The sequence below is a fragment of the Trematomus bernacchii genome, unplaced genomic scaffold (assembly GCF_902827165.1).
Source record: "Trematomus bernacchii unplaced genomic scaffold, fTreBer1.1, whole genome shotgun sequence".
Taxonomy (NCBI): domain Eukaryota; kingdom Metazoa; phylum Chordata; class Actinopteri; order Perciformes; family Nototheniidae; genus Trematomus; species Trematomus bernacchii.
In genome coordinates, this window is record NW_022987727.1 from 13,136,572 (window position 1) to 13,154,708 (window position 18,137).

At 40.0% G+C, this 18,137-nt stretch overlaps 1 protein-coding gene across 2 annotated transcripts in view; it reads right to left on the reverse strand.

Annotated features, from left to right (window-relative positions):
- Window positions 1–18,137, reverse strand: part of prex1 (phosphatidylinositol-3,4,5-trisphosphate-dependent Rac exchange factor 1) — a 94,942-nt gene that overhangs the window by 53,702 nt on the left and 23,103 nt on the right. For both annotated transcript variants that reach the window (XM_034144881.1, XM_034144882.1), the window contains exons 4-9: window positions 15,474–15,578; window positions 12,274–12,375; window positions 11,774–11,935; window positions 6,706–6,839; window positions 6,275–6,390; window positions 3,645–3,794 (exon numbers count right to left, since the gene is read on the reverse strand). In XM_034144881.1, the coding sequence (XP_034000772.1) occupies window positions 3,645–3,794; window positions 6,275–6,390; window positions 6,706–6,839; window positions 11,774–11,935; window positions 12,274–12,375; window positions 15,474–15,578 (769 nt within the window). The remainder of the gene's footprint in view (window positions 1–3,644; window positions 3,795–6,274; window positions 6,391–6,705; window positions 6,840–11,773; window positions 11,936–12,273; window positions 12,376–15,473; window positions 15,579–18,137) is intronic.

The window sequence follows — 18,137 nt, forward strand, 5'->3', positions numbered from 1 at the left end:
CAATTTGGGAAGATGTTCTCTCAACTTCGGTGTGTTCATGAGAATTGTATAATGTTTTTAAAAAGTTGATATATACGTTTCCGAGTTGTTGTACCATTTTGAGGGGCCTTTCGTGTGAATTATCCTAGGTGGAAACACATTTTTAACATCATCTCCAACCTACATGAATCCAAACCTAGCAATACTAATGGAAGTGAAACAGCTATATCCACCTTGTAATAAGTTATTCATGACCCATGCTACACCCTTACACCAGGTTTTAATAATTTTTACACAATCCTGCTGACAGACAGTCAAACAGACTTAGCCGAGAATATAACCTCTTTGGCAGAGGTCACACATTTCATTGGGTCTGCATTATGCAACTTTTAGCGGTTTAAGGGAGAAAGTTAAGTGACAACTCTTTTGGAAGTCTGACCAACTGAAAGGCAAAAAGAGGCGTAAAACTAACTATTGAATTCATTTTTCCCATAGGTTCTCTGGGGTTCTGCACTGGGTGATGGAGGTTGGGTTATATTACATTTGACAGCAGCTGGAGTAGACTTAAACAATGAGTGTCATTGAACAACAGACGGAGCCTGTCCAGCGCAGCAGAGGCCCCTCAGCTTCTGTTCCAGCTGTCAGAGTTTGTCTTGTGCTGCTCCTCGTCTTCCTGGCACGAGCTAATACCCTATCGCATTATCTGCCCCACGCATTTTCCCTTAAACTGCCGTGAAAACAGTGATAGGACAAAACACCTCCAGCTGGCAGTGTTGAACAATGAAAGTCTTTTAGGAGGGTTTGGGAAGAGCCACATGTCCAAGACAGGGAAGGACCACAGCGTGGAGAAAGTCATATCGAACAAGGCGTGTCAGGAGTGGAATCATGCAGAAAAAGTGGAACATATCTAGGATTTATTGAAGAAAAATACTATCATGTAGCTGTCTACACTGTAGCGAAGAGGTTGAGAGAAAGGTAAGGACAGAGTATACTGTAGAGGGGGTAATAGAAAGGAGAGTGTGGGGAAAATGGGCACTGTGACTGATCTGGCATCTGTTAGCCTCAGGTCGATTTCCGCCGGGGTTGAAACCAAACACCACAAGCTGCAGCACACTCCTCCGTACGTACTTCTAACCTGAAACCCTTTTATCACAGAATCAGATGCTAGTGACGTCCAATTTACACTCAGGATGCGTTTTACATGTAAACTTAAAAAAAGTGTTGACATTGGTGATTAAATGAAGCTAAAACTCTTTTTCTTTGCTCATTTTCCGCCAAATCCCATTCTATTAGCTTTAGGGATTTTTAGCCGTCAATGCTATCAGGTGACCAGTTGTGTACCTCCCCAAATCTGGTTAAAGCCTTTCACACTGTCTAAGGCACACAACATAACAAAGACAGATGGCCACTGCTGAACAGGTGGGAACACATTTTAAGACAAAAGAGGGAAGTCGGAAAGAGCAACAAGAATATCAGTTTGCATTACTAATCTCAAATCGGTGGATGTGGCGCTGTGTAGGGCTTATTTTTGATCATCAATGAATGAAGTGTTTTTGAAATGGTGAGACTAAATACACTAGATTTTCTGCAAACTAATCCAGAGCTTTGTCATGTCAATTCATTATATGGCTTCAAAACCAACAGCTGAACATGGATACAACTGTGTTTTTAAGTCTATGCAAACACTCTTTATTCTAGGTAAAATAGATCCAAGCATGCATGACGTCATTGAGTTTCACGTTCTTTGACAAAAAGAATGCTTATCTATTTAAAGCGTTTGACAAAGATGCTGTTTTTAGCACAGTTGTTGTTTGCAAATGACTCATCACACGGAGGGATTTGATTAGACACCACAGCTGCATTGATTTTTTTTAAAGGGAAGAGATTGTTGAAGCAGCAGCCTCTGCTTAGTGCACAGGTCAACTGTAGACGTCATGTCACCTAAGCCTCTGTTTATGAAACACAGCGTGTTCAAGGTGGGACATAACCAAAAGGACACAAACACTACATCCAGGTCTTCAGCACACACTGTTTACTGTGGGAGAGCTAACTGAGCCTGTATAGGTTTTGAATATAAGGTGACACTAACATGTAGGGCAGATGGAGTGGCTAGTAAAGTGTTGGATAGTGAGGATTAGAAAGCACTATGTATTTGGTTAGTAGTAGGTGTTTTTTAGCTTGTAAATGTTTTTGTATAATACATGAATTTAAGCCAATAAACTAGATGTGTTAGTAACATATATTGAAAATACTTTCTGTTTAGTGTCTATGGCCCTATTCTAAAGCTTCGGAGAGCTTATCAGGGTGTCCCATTTCACATATCTCCATTCTGTCTTATGGTAAATGGAAAATAGACTTCATTTATACAGTCTTACGACTCCTAAAGGGCTTTTTATATACACAAGTCTGCATTTATGCAATTGCCCTGCTGCCATACAAGGTGCCACCTGCTCAGGGAAGCTAACATACACACACATTCACACACTGTTGGGAGCCCAAGGATACATCTAAATGTTAACTGCAGGGGCTGTAATTGAACCCACAACCTTCCCATTGTAATGACCAGTGTGGCCTTATGATTGCACTTGTATATTTTTTGTATAAAGTAAATGGAATTTAATACGCAGTTGCCAGTTTATTCAGGGTTCTAACAGAATAGGGAGGTAAGTAGACATTTTGAGATATTTTTTAAATGTTAATCAGTATGAAATTAAAGACTAACTTTACAATAACCACAATAAAGGACAACATAGGACAAATGGTCCCAGGCTGGATTTGAACCCGGGTCCTCCGCATAGGGACCAAACCCCAGCCCCAGGGCCCGCTTGCTTTTCACAAATATGAATTCCATTATTAGTTCCCATTATTACACTAGGCTGAAACTAATGCATCCTAAGACAACAGCCCTTCAACACAACATAAAAAAAGATTTTTTGAGATACTGTAAATCAGGGCTATTCAATTGGCGGCCCGCGGGCCAAATCCGGCCCCGGGGTGATATTTACTGGCCCTTTGAGTATAATGTTAAAAAGTCATCAATTTTTTTTTTAAGATTTTTTTTTTCTTTTTTGTGCCATAGTGCCTTTATTCCAGAGAGGGTGTTACATTGAGAGATAGAGGGGTAGACAATGCCTGAAAACTTCGACGGGCTCGGGTTTCGAACCCACCTACTATACTGTAGTGACAACTCCTGTCATTGATTGCATCTCTGCGTGAATGATTAGATCATTTCACCTAAATGAAATCAAATGAAACATGTAGGCCTACTGAGTTCTGAACTTGCCATTTAGATCTATAAAGGCCTTGGGGCTATGTTGTTTGATTGAATTAAACACAATATATGCACTCCACTATGCTGTTGTAGTATTTACTGTATCTGAAGCTCTTAAATATGATTGCTCATATTTCAAGCCATCTTTTTCCCGGCCCCTTGCTTTGGATCATTTTCATCAACCGGCCCCCATTCCAAACTAATTGAATAGCCCTGCTGTAAATAATACCCGTTAGTTCCACTGTAAAATATGGTTGCTAAGTACTATTGGAAAGCCACTACATCCTCCATTAGGGGAACTCTGGTACAAAATAAGGACCATTCTCTGGTTTGCGCCATCAGAGCCATAAACCAGAAGCACCATAAATTGCCTTTAAAAAAAAGTGTTACTCACTCTCTCTCTGCTCCCGTTCTCTCAAGATGGCATCCAGCCACTTCTGCTTGTCTTCTGCATTTTTGGCCATGCAGACAAACCACTTGTTTTTCGCAGTGTTGTGGATCTTCCAGCCGTTAGTCACCGTGTAGTTGTTGCTGTGATAGTCCGCTGCAAAGAAAATAAAAAACCAATCAAGTAATTTGTCTTGAAAATGGGACAGGAGTCATCATGTAAAACATTTGAAGTCTTGAATGGCCCTTAAACAAGCAAACAGTTCACCTCATTAAAATAACATGCACTTAAATGATCTCACTTGTTCACAGATTTTGACTGAGCTTGTTTTTTCCCCCCTAAGCATTTCATTTTGAAAGAATGACACAAAAACCACAGCACTATGTCAACGCTGACCTCAGTGGTAAGTAAAGTGAAGCAATCGGTAAAGTAATCAAATGAATCTTGTTAATATTGAAGTTATCTCCAAATAGGACTCGAGCAATGATTTACAAACCAATTAATGAGATAAACATGATGCACCGGGAGAGCAGTAAAAGACCCTGTTACCACTGACTCTGCAAAATCTCTCCTCGTACCCGCTTTCTAATTTTATTATCCATTTAGCTGCAGGTGAGCAGCTCCTGAATAATGAATGGTGGCTGGTAATGGGGTGCATTAGTCTTTCACGCTCAAAGGTCATATAAATAGATCTGATACTCTGAGACCCACAGGGAGCAGCTCCTGCTGAGGAGGGAGAGGAGGGAAGAACATTATCTTTGAAGCAAATGGAACGGAAAAGTTGGATTTTGGTCAAATGTTGTTTGAGTACATGCTGATATCTTGCAAGGAGGCATTTATCAAGGCAACAAGGTGTATAAGTAAAAGGGAGGATGTTTTTAATGCTTTAACCAACAGATTGCTATTTGAGATAACTTCTTTATTTTTATTTTTGGGGTCTTCCCTTTCCTGTAGTGTGTCAATTGCTGTGCATGTAAATGTTCTGCAATGGCTCAAATCCCAAAGTTCCCTCCAAAGGGGGGTTTCTCTTTCCCCCTGCCTGAAATGCCTCTATTCAAGTCCTTATTTTACTTCCGTAACATAATGACATCACTATGTAACACTCACACTTTTATTGGCTATCTCTCAAAGACATCTCTAATTGGTTGACCAATCACAACAGAGCCAGACAGCTAACCAATCAGAGCAGACTGGGCTCTGGTTTCAGACAGAGGGTGAAAAGAGGTGCTGCAGCAGAGGCAGTATGAGAGAAATAAAGAGCTTTTTGAACATTAAAGCATGGAGACATGTCACAGTAGAGACACAGAATACAAATATGTACCTGAGAGTGAACATCATATGTCCCCTTTAAGTTAGCAAGCTTTAAACAAATAACCCCTCACACATTTCACAGTATTTAGGCGTTCAGAAATGTAAGCGTTCTCAATGTTCTGCGAATAAGGCATGTTTTTCTTTGTGGTTTCCCCTACAGAAGCCTAAATGTGACAGCTAGCACCACACACGTAGAGAAAAAAGGTCATGTGAGCTTGCAACATCTTTTGCCAGCACTGACAAGAACAACAAAAAAGAGGAAACATGTGAGAGAGAGGAAGATGAAGTGTTTCTATTGAGCCCAGCACAGTGCCTCGCAACACACCACAATAGCAAAATAAGCCGGGACAACAGTATAACAACAAGCCCACAGAAGAGTTGTTTATCTTTGGCACAATAACCCCACATTGGAGCGCATCAGGTTCATCTTCTGGCTCGGGGTTGCTTTTGCACTACAGATCTGTATCAACACCTCAAGCCATTACTGAATAGCTGACATCAAAAGGTGGTACCGTACACGAGGTTGCAAGCTACATCCTGTTTGAAACTAGGTGCAAGTATGATACTCCACCCAAACTGTCAACAAGTACCTGATTCATATCCAAGCAGGGCTTTCTAAATGGCAGAGTGTGAAAAAGAAAAATAGCCCTGTAGGCAAATTGAATTGGGGTTGTTACTATGTATGCACAATGTCAGTTTGTGCAACCTGTGATATCAGTGAACTACATAAAAAGATTGGTTAAGATCTGAGTATTTGGGACAGGCATATGAAATTCTAATTTACTTAAAGATTAAAGATGTCAAAATAGAGGTGACATTTAAAGAATGTAGTCCAATTCTCAAAAAGAAATTGAAATGTGGACAATAAAGTTGCACAACCTTTGAGAACAAAGTCAAAATGTTGATATTAAATTGAAAAATTGCAAGAATTACATCGAAATGTTGTGAATACATTCTCAATATTGTTTAAAAAATAGTATAAAAATGACGAGAATAAAGTAGAAATGTTAAAAAAAAACATGTTGAGGCTTAACGTGAAATGTTGGGAACGAAGTCAAACTGTAGTTAAAAATAAGGCAAAAAATGAAGAAAACACATCAAACTTAAACCATTAGTGCATACACCTAGAATTCTACTTTATTCTCGACATTTTGCCTTTGCAAATAAAATAAAGACATTCCTGGTCTTATTTTTCCCATTTTGCTGATACTCTCTTATATATACTAACCAGAGGCTCATTAGAAATCACCAACATGCCCTGGGAGAGTTTCATGAATGGACATATAGACAGTCTCCAAAGGTAACACTAAAGGGCAAACACCAACCTGTTCCATCTTCCACATTTTCCACCTCCATCACCTCGGTGTTGATTCGGCCTCTGAACACATAGAGGGGCCCGTTGATAGACTTGGTCCTCTTGGTGGACTTCTTTCCAGAAACCCTAGAAAATGGGACAACACTGTGGTTACACTCTGCAGGGAAAACATCCGCTGTTTCTGGTGCAACCGTGAGACAAGAACTTGTGTCTTTAACAAATGTACATTCATTTAGAGACATGTATGGGAGCAGCAGACACATGTTGTTGTTTCTGTTTTGCTTGCATACTGAAAACCTGTCTGTACAAACAGGAATTTGCTGCAATTTTCCATGTCTGGCTTTTTTCCAGTAGTCAGCCAATACAAATATATTTGAATGCTTTCTTTGACATGCACTTGTAGAAGCTTCAGTGTAGTTGGGTAACGGTCGCCTTCCTCACCTGGACTTCCTCTTACAGTAAACCAAAAGGTTGTCGAACAGGAAGAAGACGCGTTCCTGGATATTGCCCGCTGAGATTTTAAGGAGATTTCCATGAAGCAGCAACTCTGTGCAGATATCTGTCAGGTTGGTGCCCTGAAGAAAAAGATAAAAAAGTAGTTAGCTACTGACATTTGTACTGTAACAACATTAAAAGTTTACAAAACTTTGCAGTTATATCCATCAAGGCCATGGTGTCAAGTTTATCTTTTTTTGATCAAGGAAATAGCACTACATTTGGAAGTTGCAAAGATAACAATTCTGTCTGTATCAAAACTTGATAAGTTCACAACCTCAGCGAAACAATGCGAAATTCAACGCTGACATTGTGAACGTCTTGTTTTCATTCCAATGTCAATGATAGGAAATAGTAAACAAATCTGTTCCTCACGCAACTTCAATTTTTGCGAGACGGAGAACTAAGTACATTTACTCAATAACCGCACTTAAGTATTATTTTGACATAGCCGTACTTTACTGGAGGGTTTCCATTTAATGCTACTTTATAATTCCGCCTGAGTCAAATATTGTACTTTTGATTCCCCTACATTCACTTTTCTTAATTATGAATGCACTACTTTAAAAGGGGGCTATGTTATGCTAATTTGCAGGTTTATATTAGTATTTTGTGCCTGTACTGTGACATGTTTCCATGCTTTAATGTTCAAAATTATTTGGAATTTCGGCCTTTGCAGACCATTTACATGCACACAAACATACTACAGGAAATGGCAAACCCCAAAAAGCACAATAGGGCCTCTTTAAGTAAAGAATCTGAGTACCTCTTCTTCAGTTTACACCCAATGCAAATCTGCAAATAGAAAACAACTGCTGGGACAGTTAGCATCTCGCTGGTGCATCACTGTCTAGAAACATCAAGTTGAAATAACCGATAGAGAGAGTTTCTCCTACATTACTGCAGTGTCTTGAACTTGACTTTTTAGCTTATTTATAATGTGTTAGTTAATTAGATGCACAAAGTTATTGCCTCGGAAATCTGTTACCATGGCCTACTTTTAGTTTCCTGTGGAGCGCTAAAACAAACAAAGCCTTTTTATTCTCTTCTCAGGATGTGAAAGCACTACAAACACATGCCTGCATCCTCACATATACAAATACAACTGTTGCATAGAGGAACCGTGCAGCAAACCTAAATAAAAAGCTTCAAAGTCAGTCAAAGTGGAAATGTAGAATGTGTGATATTAAAGAGTAGCCCACTCCCTTGTTCTTACACAGGAACAGGCATTATGTTACTCTGCAGCCTACCTACCACCTTCACAGGATGTGATCGAGCCTTTCTTTAAAGCCGTTTCTCGTCAGCTATTGAATACACCCCAACCGGTTAAGACCAAAATAACCTTTCGAAGCAGCATGAGGCAAACCACAAACGCTGGTGTTTCACAGTCAACACCATGGACTGCAACCGCTTCAACAAGTACAATGTTTGCCTGTTCAACATTTATTTAATGATGCATTTACTGTATTTAAATGTCAAATGACTGTACGTTTAGATGTCTAGATGCACTAATGATCAACAATTGAGAGGTGTATGAGTACCTCCTTGCTGATTTGTTTGGTGTTACTGGATTTTAGAGGATTACAATTTTGAGTGATTAATGAACCGGTCGTAGTAAATGAGGTTGTTGACGCCAATCTGGAACTGATTGAAAAAAGCTTTGTTGATCGACCCTAGCGTGGTGTAATATTAAAGGGGCTCCATTATGCTAATGTGTACGTTCATGTTTGTTTTTTCTCCTTCTACTGGGTTTACATGCTTAAACGTTCAAAAGGGTCTTTATTTTTCTCCTAATAAAGTCCAGTCTGCTCCGATTGGTTAGCTGGCCGGCTCGGTTGTGATTGGTCAACCGCTTAGAGATGTCTCGCCCCTGAGCCTATCACAAACATTGTGTTGGAGCACTAACCAATAGAAACACAAATGTTACATAGTGATGTCAACATGTTACAAAAGTAAACAAAGTCCATACGACACGTTTCAGGTAGCGGGGGAGTCTGTGGGAGACATTCTACTTTCACAAAAACATGTGTAAACACTATAGGAAAGGGAAAACCCCCCAAAGCATAATAAAGCCTATTTAACCTTATCACTAAGTGGCTAAACTTCAGGACCAATACCTACAATTATTAAGGCAACAATCATTTTGGAAGAATTTCAATGTTTTCACATTTCCATCTAGGGAACAGAAACCGCTCTACAGATATACACATGGGCAACCATGCACTCACATGTTCCGTTTCGATTTGTGATTAATGGATGAAAGTATTTCCTATTGTAAAAATGTGAAACAACCATAGAAATATTCAATGGACTTCAATTTAAAATGTACAACCTCATAGAGTCCATAGAAGGTATAAGTGCTGCACGTTGAAGCTGTCAAAACAGCGCTAGCCAAACATAAAATAGAACAATTGGGGGTAAAGACATCTCATTACTCATTGTGAAACGCATCATTTCCCTCCAAATCATCTGGAACTAAATGCACCCATGTGCAGGCTCTAAACACCCCCCCCCGTTGGCTTATAGAGAGCCCACCACCCCTCACCACACACCCCCCACACACACACACAGATAGATCAGATGTAGACTTCACTGTTGTCTTTGATCTATCTGACATGGGTCCACCGGAGACCTGTGGAAACCCCCTGCTGCCCACCCCCACTCTCAAGCGTCCATAATTGATTCCCATGAGTATATATTTATGATGGATGTTCATCCCTCCTGAGTTTGTTGAGAGAGAAAAAAGAAATCAGAGGTTTTCCTTAAGGTGAATACCGACCGGTCTGGGGAGGGGTCGTGTTTCAGACAATCGATTCGACCTCATGTTAACTGCACTAACCTGAGGTTGGGGGGTTGGAAACCTTTACCTATTGTCATGTGCATGCATGTCTATGCTTTCCTGCATTTATAATGTATATGGAAGCGTACAACACACAGTGGTGGTGTATGTACGTGAGTGTATCTGAGCAGCGGTAATGCGCCTGGGTCTGATTCGGCACTTCTGGCGGACTCTTCCATTAGAGCTGGAGGTGATTAGCCCACAGAGTGGCTGGAGAGAGGAAAGAGGAGCGAGACTAATGCTGTAATATTGAAGGCTCTCTGGGGGGGAGGGGGTGAAGTGCCTTTTTGAGTTGTTCAGAGGAAGAGCACTGAAATTGCCTGTCTTGGACCACAAAAAATGACTAATGTTTTCAACTGAATGCATCAGTTTTTCAAATGAAAAGTTGGATTTTAGCAGTGATGTAATGCCAGTGACTCATTTGACTTCAACAATCATTCATGTTCAATCAATAAAGGTAAATCAGCCCAACATTAACCCCATTACCGATCTGAAAGTGACGATACTAGGTGCTTTGGGATAGCATCTTACAATTATTTCCACTTAAACAGCTTTGTGTATAAAATAATGGGAATTAGTCAGAATGATACAAATGATGTCTTCAAATTCATTGTTTAACTAGAAGGGCACTTGATAGCTTTGCTAAATATATAGTGTAGATTTCAAACTAATTAATTATTTCTCTAAACCTTTTGCTATGATTAGTTCATCACTTCACCAATACTTGCTGAGATCTTGAGATATATATATATATATATATATACATAAAATACAAATTGGGGGACATCACAGTGGCTAAAGCACACATCGTGGACTAGAATAAAACCGATAATATATTATTCATCACAAGATGGACCAGGATATATTCTGCATTTACTTTCACTGCCAAACTAAACACCCAAATATCAGGGTCATTTTTCTGAGGGAAAGGGAGAACACGGGTACATTCTAGCATGCGAGTTGTGGGATGTCTCAGTGGGGCCCACTCTGTGGTTCCATCCTTCATTTTTCTTCCTCTGCCCCCTCCAAAAAGGTCCCCTCATATAACCCTCCCAATGCATGTGAGAGTGCAGCTCTGCTTCCTAGGGTCCTTTCTGATTGGGCAGTGTGCCTGTTGGCATCCCCCCCTGGCACCCTGAGTGGGAGGATTGTCCCATTGGTGCCTGCTTAGACAAGGCCTCTGTTGTGGTGGTTGAGGGAGGCGTGAAAAATGCACTGGACCCTTCGTTCGGCTCCCAAGCCCCGTCCGTGGCCCCTATTTGGCTGCAGTAGTAACTCTTAAGATAGATGGTGGAAGTCTTTCTAGAATAAATCTGGATGAGGTTGCAGTGGTTTTGTCACAGGATTGTTTCATTTGTCAGAAACCTTGTGCAAATAACACATATTCAGGATGCTCTCAGAAAAGTAGGACCTTCTTTCCTTACTCTCTGAATGTCAGAGCACTTCATCTAGCCATTTGGTCTCCATCTTGCACCTCTCAAGGTTTCACCTCTCAATCTTTTATCCTAATGTAAAGATATACTTCACCCTAAAACAATCATAATCTGTATATCAACTATTGCTGCCTTTCATTTAAGAATAAAACCTTTTTTGAATGCATGCATTTATTGTAGGGCAGGGCAATATATAGCATATCATATGTTAATGCATTCTTCCAGTATAGTTGTATGGCATAAGTGTTGGCATTTCCTGGTTTTAAAAACGGCACTAGTCAATTGATGCAATTCTCTGAAAGCGACTGTTTTAGCTGATCTATTATTTGGTTTTACAATGGTCAACCCTACAGTAGTTTTGTGATAATGAGGTTTTCGCGCAAAAAATGATATTGTCTTTTAATATTTTCTTAAATTCACCAAGCTATAATCCACAGTGAACAAAGATTTAAACAACTGTAAAAAGCCTAAAGGAATATGTTTGAAAACATCAGTTTATAAACTCTCACACAGGTTGTGCAGTATAATCCACATCCCAAATTCTCTTTCCCGAAAACATACATTTCCTGAAAAAAAATGTGTACTTTTTAAAACACTTCCGCATGACCAGAACTCAAATTGGTGAGTAGCATGTTTGAAAAACGGGACTGGGGTTATACTGTCCGAGTTGAATGCCACGCATATTTTTCGGCATATGACCCTCTTTACGACTACTCTCTGTCTTTGACCTGCTTGCTCTCACCTCCCAGCCCTCGATGTGGGACTGCAGCTGTTCCAGAGCCTCCAGTTTCTCCATTTGCCTCTTGGTCTCATTGATGTTGGAGCAGACGGCCTTCATGGCCTGCAGAGCTTCCTCCACTGCCGGATAGTCAGCGTGCTTCTTAGGGGTCCGCTTTAGAAGCTCCTAGTGATGAAAAGGGGAACGTTTTCAAACAAAAGCTGTAGAATGTCCAAAAGGAAGCAAATAAAAAAACACTTATATGGTTATAGAGTATTCTGTGACCTTTAATGGCGAGAGGCTTTTATACACAGGCCTTGTACCAGCTACACTCACAGTCAAAATTCCTAAAACCCAGATTGGAGAAAGTTTTTACTGACAATATAAAGTACGGTAATGGTATCTAAGGATACATTATGATTTGCGCTGTGGCCATGTAATGTAAAAGTCTAAGCAGGCTTTAATCAAAGCTGTTATCATTTGATGACAGCATCAGAACATCAGTGCAGCAGTTTTGACAGTACCTTCAACAGCAGAGGATACTTGCAGATCCTCTGAATGGGGCTGAGCAGGTAGCCCTCCAGGGGGACATCTGTGCTCTTCTTCCCACCCAGTAGCATACAGTGCTATAGAAGAAGAGCGAACAAACACAATTAGACATTTCTTAAAAATACATGGTAAGGTTTATATTTATTTTAAGGGAAATAATTAATTGCAATTGAAATGCAGAAAAGGTTGAACAATAAAAAATGTAAACCCCCAAAAACCCAAATGGAACAGATATCAGAAATTGCACATCATTAAACATGAACAACATTAAAAAAGCTTGTGTGCAAAACTCTATTTATAGAAGAATGGCTAATCATTGGAAAATAAATAGGTATTGTTCTTTTATCTAGCACCGCACCACAACACCAGTCTATTTCGGTGCATCTCACAACTGTCTTCATTGCCGTCTCAGGCCTCTTGGGTTTTTCAGCAATAAACAGACTTTAATTGACCACTGTTGTCATTTCTATCCAGTCACAGTCTATTGCACCTGAAGCAGATCTATAACCGGTCCAGGTGCAGAATATTAATAATCTGTCAAGGTTTGTCTGGGGGCTAGTTAATAAAGCTATATGCAGAGGATACCATGCTCTCCATACTCACATGCCATTTTGTAGGAACTTCTTTAATGAGGCTAAAATGGCATTTGTGTATTTTAGGAATAATTATCAAGTATGGCTTTAGTTGTTTAGTCATTGTTTACATTTAGCAGTTTTAACATTATATTACAGGATAGATAACTGTTTCAATTTCTATTTATTTATGACTTTAAATGTCTCTTGATTGTGACACAACCTTGATTTCTGAAGCTTTATCAGCAATGACCACATCCCGTCACCAAAGCTTTATTTTTGAAAAGTCTATATTGTATGATAATAGTACTTTCTGGTTTGTTTTAGCCACATTTTAAGATTGACGGTGTGTCCTGTTTTTATCTCAGTATCAGATGTTGGTAGCACGTACTGTATATAAACCAAAATATAGTTGACTTCATGCTTCTCTTACAGCAAAGCAAACATCAGGAGATTCAAAAAAGACTTAAGTGTCTCTTTTAAGCAGTGGGGGAATAAACTAAGTACATTTGACTCAAGTACTGTATAGGCAAGTACAATTTTGAGGTTCTTGTACTTTAGTTGAGTGTTTCCATGTTATGCTAATTTCTACCTCTACTACAATATATAATAGTGTTAATTATTTGATCACTTATTATAATCAAGTGCTATAATGCTTATTAATTGGAAAATGTCCTTTAAGTTTTGGTACTTCAAGTTTATTCAGTTATTAATACTTTGGTGCTTTTACTTATTGAATGCAGGACTTGTAATTGTTACAGAGTATTTCTACACTGTTGTATTACTTATTGTTAAGTTAAATATCTAAGTTCTTCTTCCTACACTGCTTTGTTGTTTAGACACACAACTGTCTGCAACTATACCGCCTAAAAAAATTAAAAACATATCCACGCTTCTACGCTAAAAAGGATCACTGAGAAACCTCCAAAATGTTTTCTCATGCCCCAGAAGATTTGGGCTTTAAAAAAACCAGTTAAAAGGAGGGGGGGGGGGGGGTTACAGTTACAGTCATGGTTTCTCCTCGCTTTATATTTTGCAGGAACGCAGTCTGTCAGTGTGCTATGAGCTCATGGGATGGGATGAAAGATCAAACGCAGTCGTGCAGATAAACCACTTGAGTGTTCTCCAGAGAGAGAGATCACTTTAGAGCCTTATAATCATACGGCAATTCCTCAGTATGGTGTATGGTGTGGGGGGGGGGGGGGGGGGGGGGGGGTTTCTGATGGGAAAACACGAAGCAGCAATGCATCTGATTGTGACTGCAGGACTGTAGGTTCCACAGATTCCTAATGCACTGATGTGTTTTGTTCCCGACCCCCCTTTTCTCTCCCTTTTCTATCTAAATCTTCACCCGCCTTCTTCCTTCTCATCTTCTGCTTATTTGTAATCTGCCAGCCTTAAGCCAGAATTCCCTCCGCTCTTCACTTTGACCTCCTTCTCCTTCTTCTTCTTCACTTTTCTATTCCGGAGCAATTAAGCACTTCATTTCTACATACAATTTCAGAAGATCCCTTCAATGTGTATTTCAACTAGCATTAAAATGGTTTAATGCAGAAAAAAGAAATCCACTGGAATTAAAAACACAGCAGAAATGAAGCCAAAGAAAATATAATGTACTCTACAGTTAATTGCTCTGACATTGATTTGCAATTGTTACCACTTCATTCTCTGCTGTTCTGCAGAAGAAACACATATTCTCTATGTCTACTTCTTTTCTTAAATGATAGTGAATCACTTGTTTATATTCTGCTCACGGTTGCTACCCAAAGCTCACGGTTGCTACCCAGAGCATAAGAGCTGATCCAACATTTGAGATTGTCGGACAGCCATTTTCACACATCACCAGCTGTTTGTAGTTTTTTTGGAAACATCAATGCAAGACTTTTCCAATTAACCACTGCATGACTGGGCCAGAGGGACAAAAAGCCAACGCACACAGCTCTGATCCCGCCGCTTCCTGTCTTGTGGGTCAGAATAATGCCGTGGAAGCAAGCCATCAGGCAGCGACAAACGCAAGGGCTTCAGATCTCACGGCCAATCCCGATCAGGCTGCCAACACTCCACAGCTGGCTGGCTCAGAGGCTGCACATGATTTCATTGGGTTCGCTCCCCCCCCCCCCGCCCAAAAAGGCCCTGTCCACATTTTAAGTCTATTGTCCTGGACCCAAAGGTCTGGGTGTCAAAAACACAGGAAAAGCTGGCAGCGGAAACACTACAAGAGCGACACAAAAGTGACCTTGATGGTGGCATCCTGTCCGGAGCAGGAAGAACCCTCCGACCTTGTTATGGTTTGTGCACTTTATTCAAGCGTTAACATGGAAATGGAGGTGATAAAATGGAAGGAAACATGGGGAGGGGGATGGATAAATGACAGAAAAATAAATCCGAATGAGGGGGAAAAGTCGGGCAAAGGCACCAGAAAAAAGGTTTGTGCAATGAAATCTGTAATAATGAAACCAAGGAGATTTGACACATAATGAGGAGAGAAGTAAGAGTTGCCAGAGGAAGGAAGCTAATAAAAAAAGGAAGAAGAAAGACATATGAGAAGCAATGAGGAGAAAGGCAAGATAAGCAGGGCAGGGGGAGGAGCTGAGAGGACTTACCAGCAGGAAGGTCCTGATGTTGGGGATTTTGTTGAGCTCCATGAGGAGTCGCAAAGCCTTCTCGTGGTTACTGCAGTACTCGCCGTACACTGAGAAACTCTTCCTCTGCAAAACAGGAGGAAAACAGAGGTGAGGACGGCAGACATGGGACTTTATATCATACTTTAATGGCTGGTTGCAGCATTAAGAAATCCACTGAGAAAAGTGAAAGAGGGAACAATCAGATAACAGAGCAGAAAATGAGAAGAAAGCTCCAGTTACTCAAATCTGATGAGATTTGGTTGTGCTATTTCAAGTAGAGCAATGGATAGTAGAAGCAACTAGGGGTGTAACCACGGGTGTACCTCATGAATTTCTTCAAAATACCATATCGTGCTTTTTGGACAAAGATATAATATTTGCTGATATTGCAAAGTCTGCCATAATATTATTTCGTTTTGATTAAATTCAGGCATCTGCGATCAATTTGAGACATCATATGCCCATTCAAGGCAATAAGTGACATTCATAACAATTCACAAAAAGCTCAAAGTTAAAAGTATGATTTGTAAATTATGGCAGACTTTTCCTAGAAATAAAATATATAGATTTTTAATAAAAACTAAAACAGACCTCCTGTTGTTCACTATAAAGTGCAACATTTCTAATGTTCAAACACAGTTTTAAATGTTTAAACTTGCAATTGGGTATTTCAAAATATGATTTCCCTTTGCATCGATGATATAGGATTGATGATCATTGAATTTATGCTTCGACACATGCAGTTGCTGTTACAATATTTGCCATGTCAGGCAATGATGGTGAAGTGTAACTGTAACAATGATTAGACCAAATGATTGAGAGTATATGGACATATGGCTATGCAGCAGTGTTCATTAACACATTTGCCACACTTCTCTTTTTCAAAAAACATCATAATGTGAAAAAAAATGGCATGCCAACACAACACACTTCCCTTTTCTTAGATGACAGCCTCACACTGTGCAACATTACAAAACAACCACAGCGCTCATGTAGAAGTTATTGTCGAGCTGCCATTTGGTTTTCTTTACAATACGTAACGCGAGACCAAACAAGTGAACACTCTATAGTTTAAAATGCATTATTCATGCAGCATACTGTTGACAAGAGCGTATACACGGATCAGGGCCACAGGTGAATTTACAGCCTGAAGCTTATCGGGTGTGTTGTTAACTATGCAACAGTAATTAGGATGTGAAACTGTGAGCCAATGAGGCCTTGAGCTTGAGGTCTATAAACTGAAACTGTCATCTGAAACAGCCTAGCAAGTGAAATCCAAAACCCCAGGTGCTCGAACGGACACCGCTTTCAAGCCTTATTCGCTACAGCTCGAAGGGTTTGCATTTAATTCCAGCTTGGCAATAAAGCTAAAGGAATAATAATGGGTGCACAATTAATCGTAATTTGATCAAAATCGAAATATGGACTAGTACAAAAATGTAGTTGACGGGTAAATAAGTCAAAATGTTCACAAAAACAAGTCCAGGCCTACAAACTGTTCTCAGACTTAAAATATATCATGTTTGGTACATATACTCTTCAACAAAAAAAAAATCACTTTATGATTATTTTAAAATGGTTTTAATGATAATGTGAATCATGATTTGTTAGAATCAGAACCCAAAATACTTTAATTAGACGGGGGAAATGTGGGTTTTGTAACATACAGCTTCAAAAATATCTTTGACAACCCCTTTAAAAATACAACAGTTTACCAAGCCAGCATCCTGTTCAGGCGTAGGTGTGCAAAAGGATCGTGTGTTGTTTTACCATCACACACCACACGCAAGCTTACAGCTGCATACACTGTGTGTGCATGTGTCTGACATGGAAACCCAGTGGTGGTGACTGGAGCAGCCAAACAAAGCTAACAGCTCTTTTTATAGATCTGCGTGTCTCTGCTAAGTCCTAGTGCTTGACCAGAAGGAGCTGAAAATCTTTTGTGGATGTGAAACACACAAGTGAGCTGCACAATATAAACATTGGGCAGTTTTGACCACACAGGCAGGCGGGAACCCAAACACGCCCAAAGCCACGTTTGGCAGGGGATTCCAGTCCCAGAAAACACCGCTGGGAGCAACAGCTGGGCCGGCATATGGCGTGAAACCCCAGATACTGTCAGACTCGGTTAATGCACAGCTAGAGGATACAGCACAGGGGCTTGTAAACGTACATGTACCAATTTAGTCTATTTGTTCATGTGTACATGTTAAATATGTAGCACTGACAATGGCAGAAGCATATAAATATGGCACATCATTAGGGAAAAGGACTATACTGGTGTTTCTAAATGATTCTACCCAAAATTCTAAAATAATCTACCATATATATATAATATTACATGTTACTTGTTAGACGCTTTTATCCAAAGTGATTTACTTACTCAATACTGTGGGCAATCCCCACAGGAGCAATTTGGGGTGAAGTGTCTTGCCCAGGGACACAACGACATGCTGACTGCAGTGGGGTTTGAACCTGTGACCCCCTGATCCGAACACCAACGCACAATTCACTGCACCACACGCCTCCTGAATATAACATTCATTATTCCTAGCAGACAGTCTGCTTTTTGCTTATTTGGTGAAGACTTAAAATAAGAAAGGAGGTAGTATTTACAGACTCACAGTAGCAATGTCATAAAAT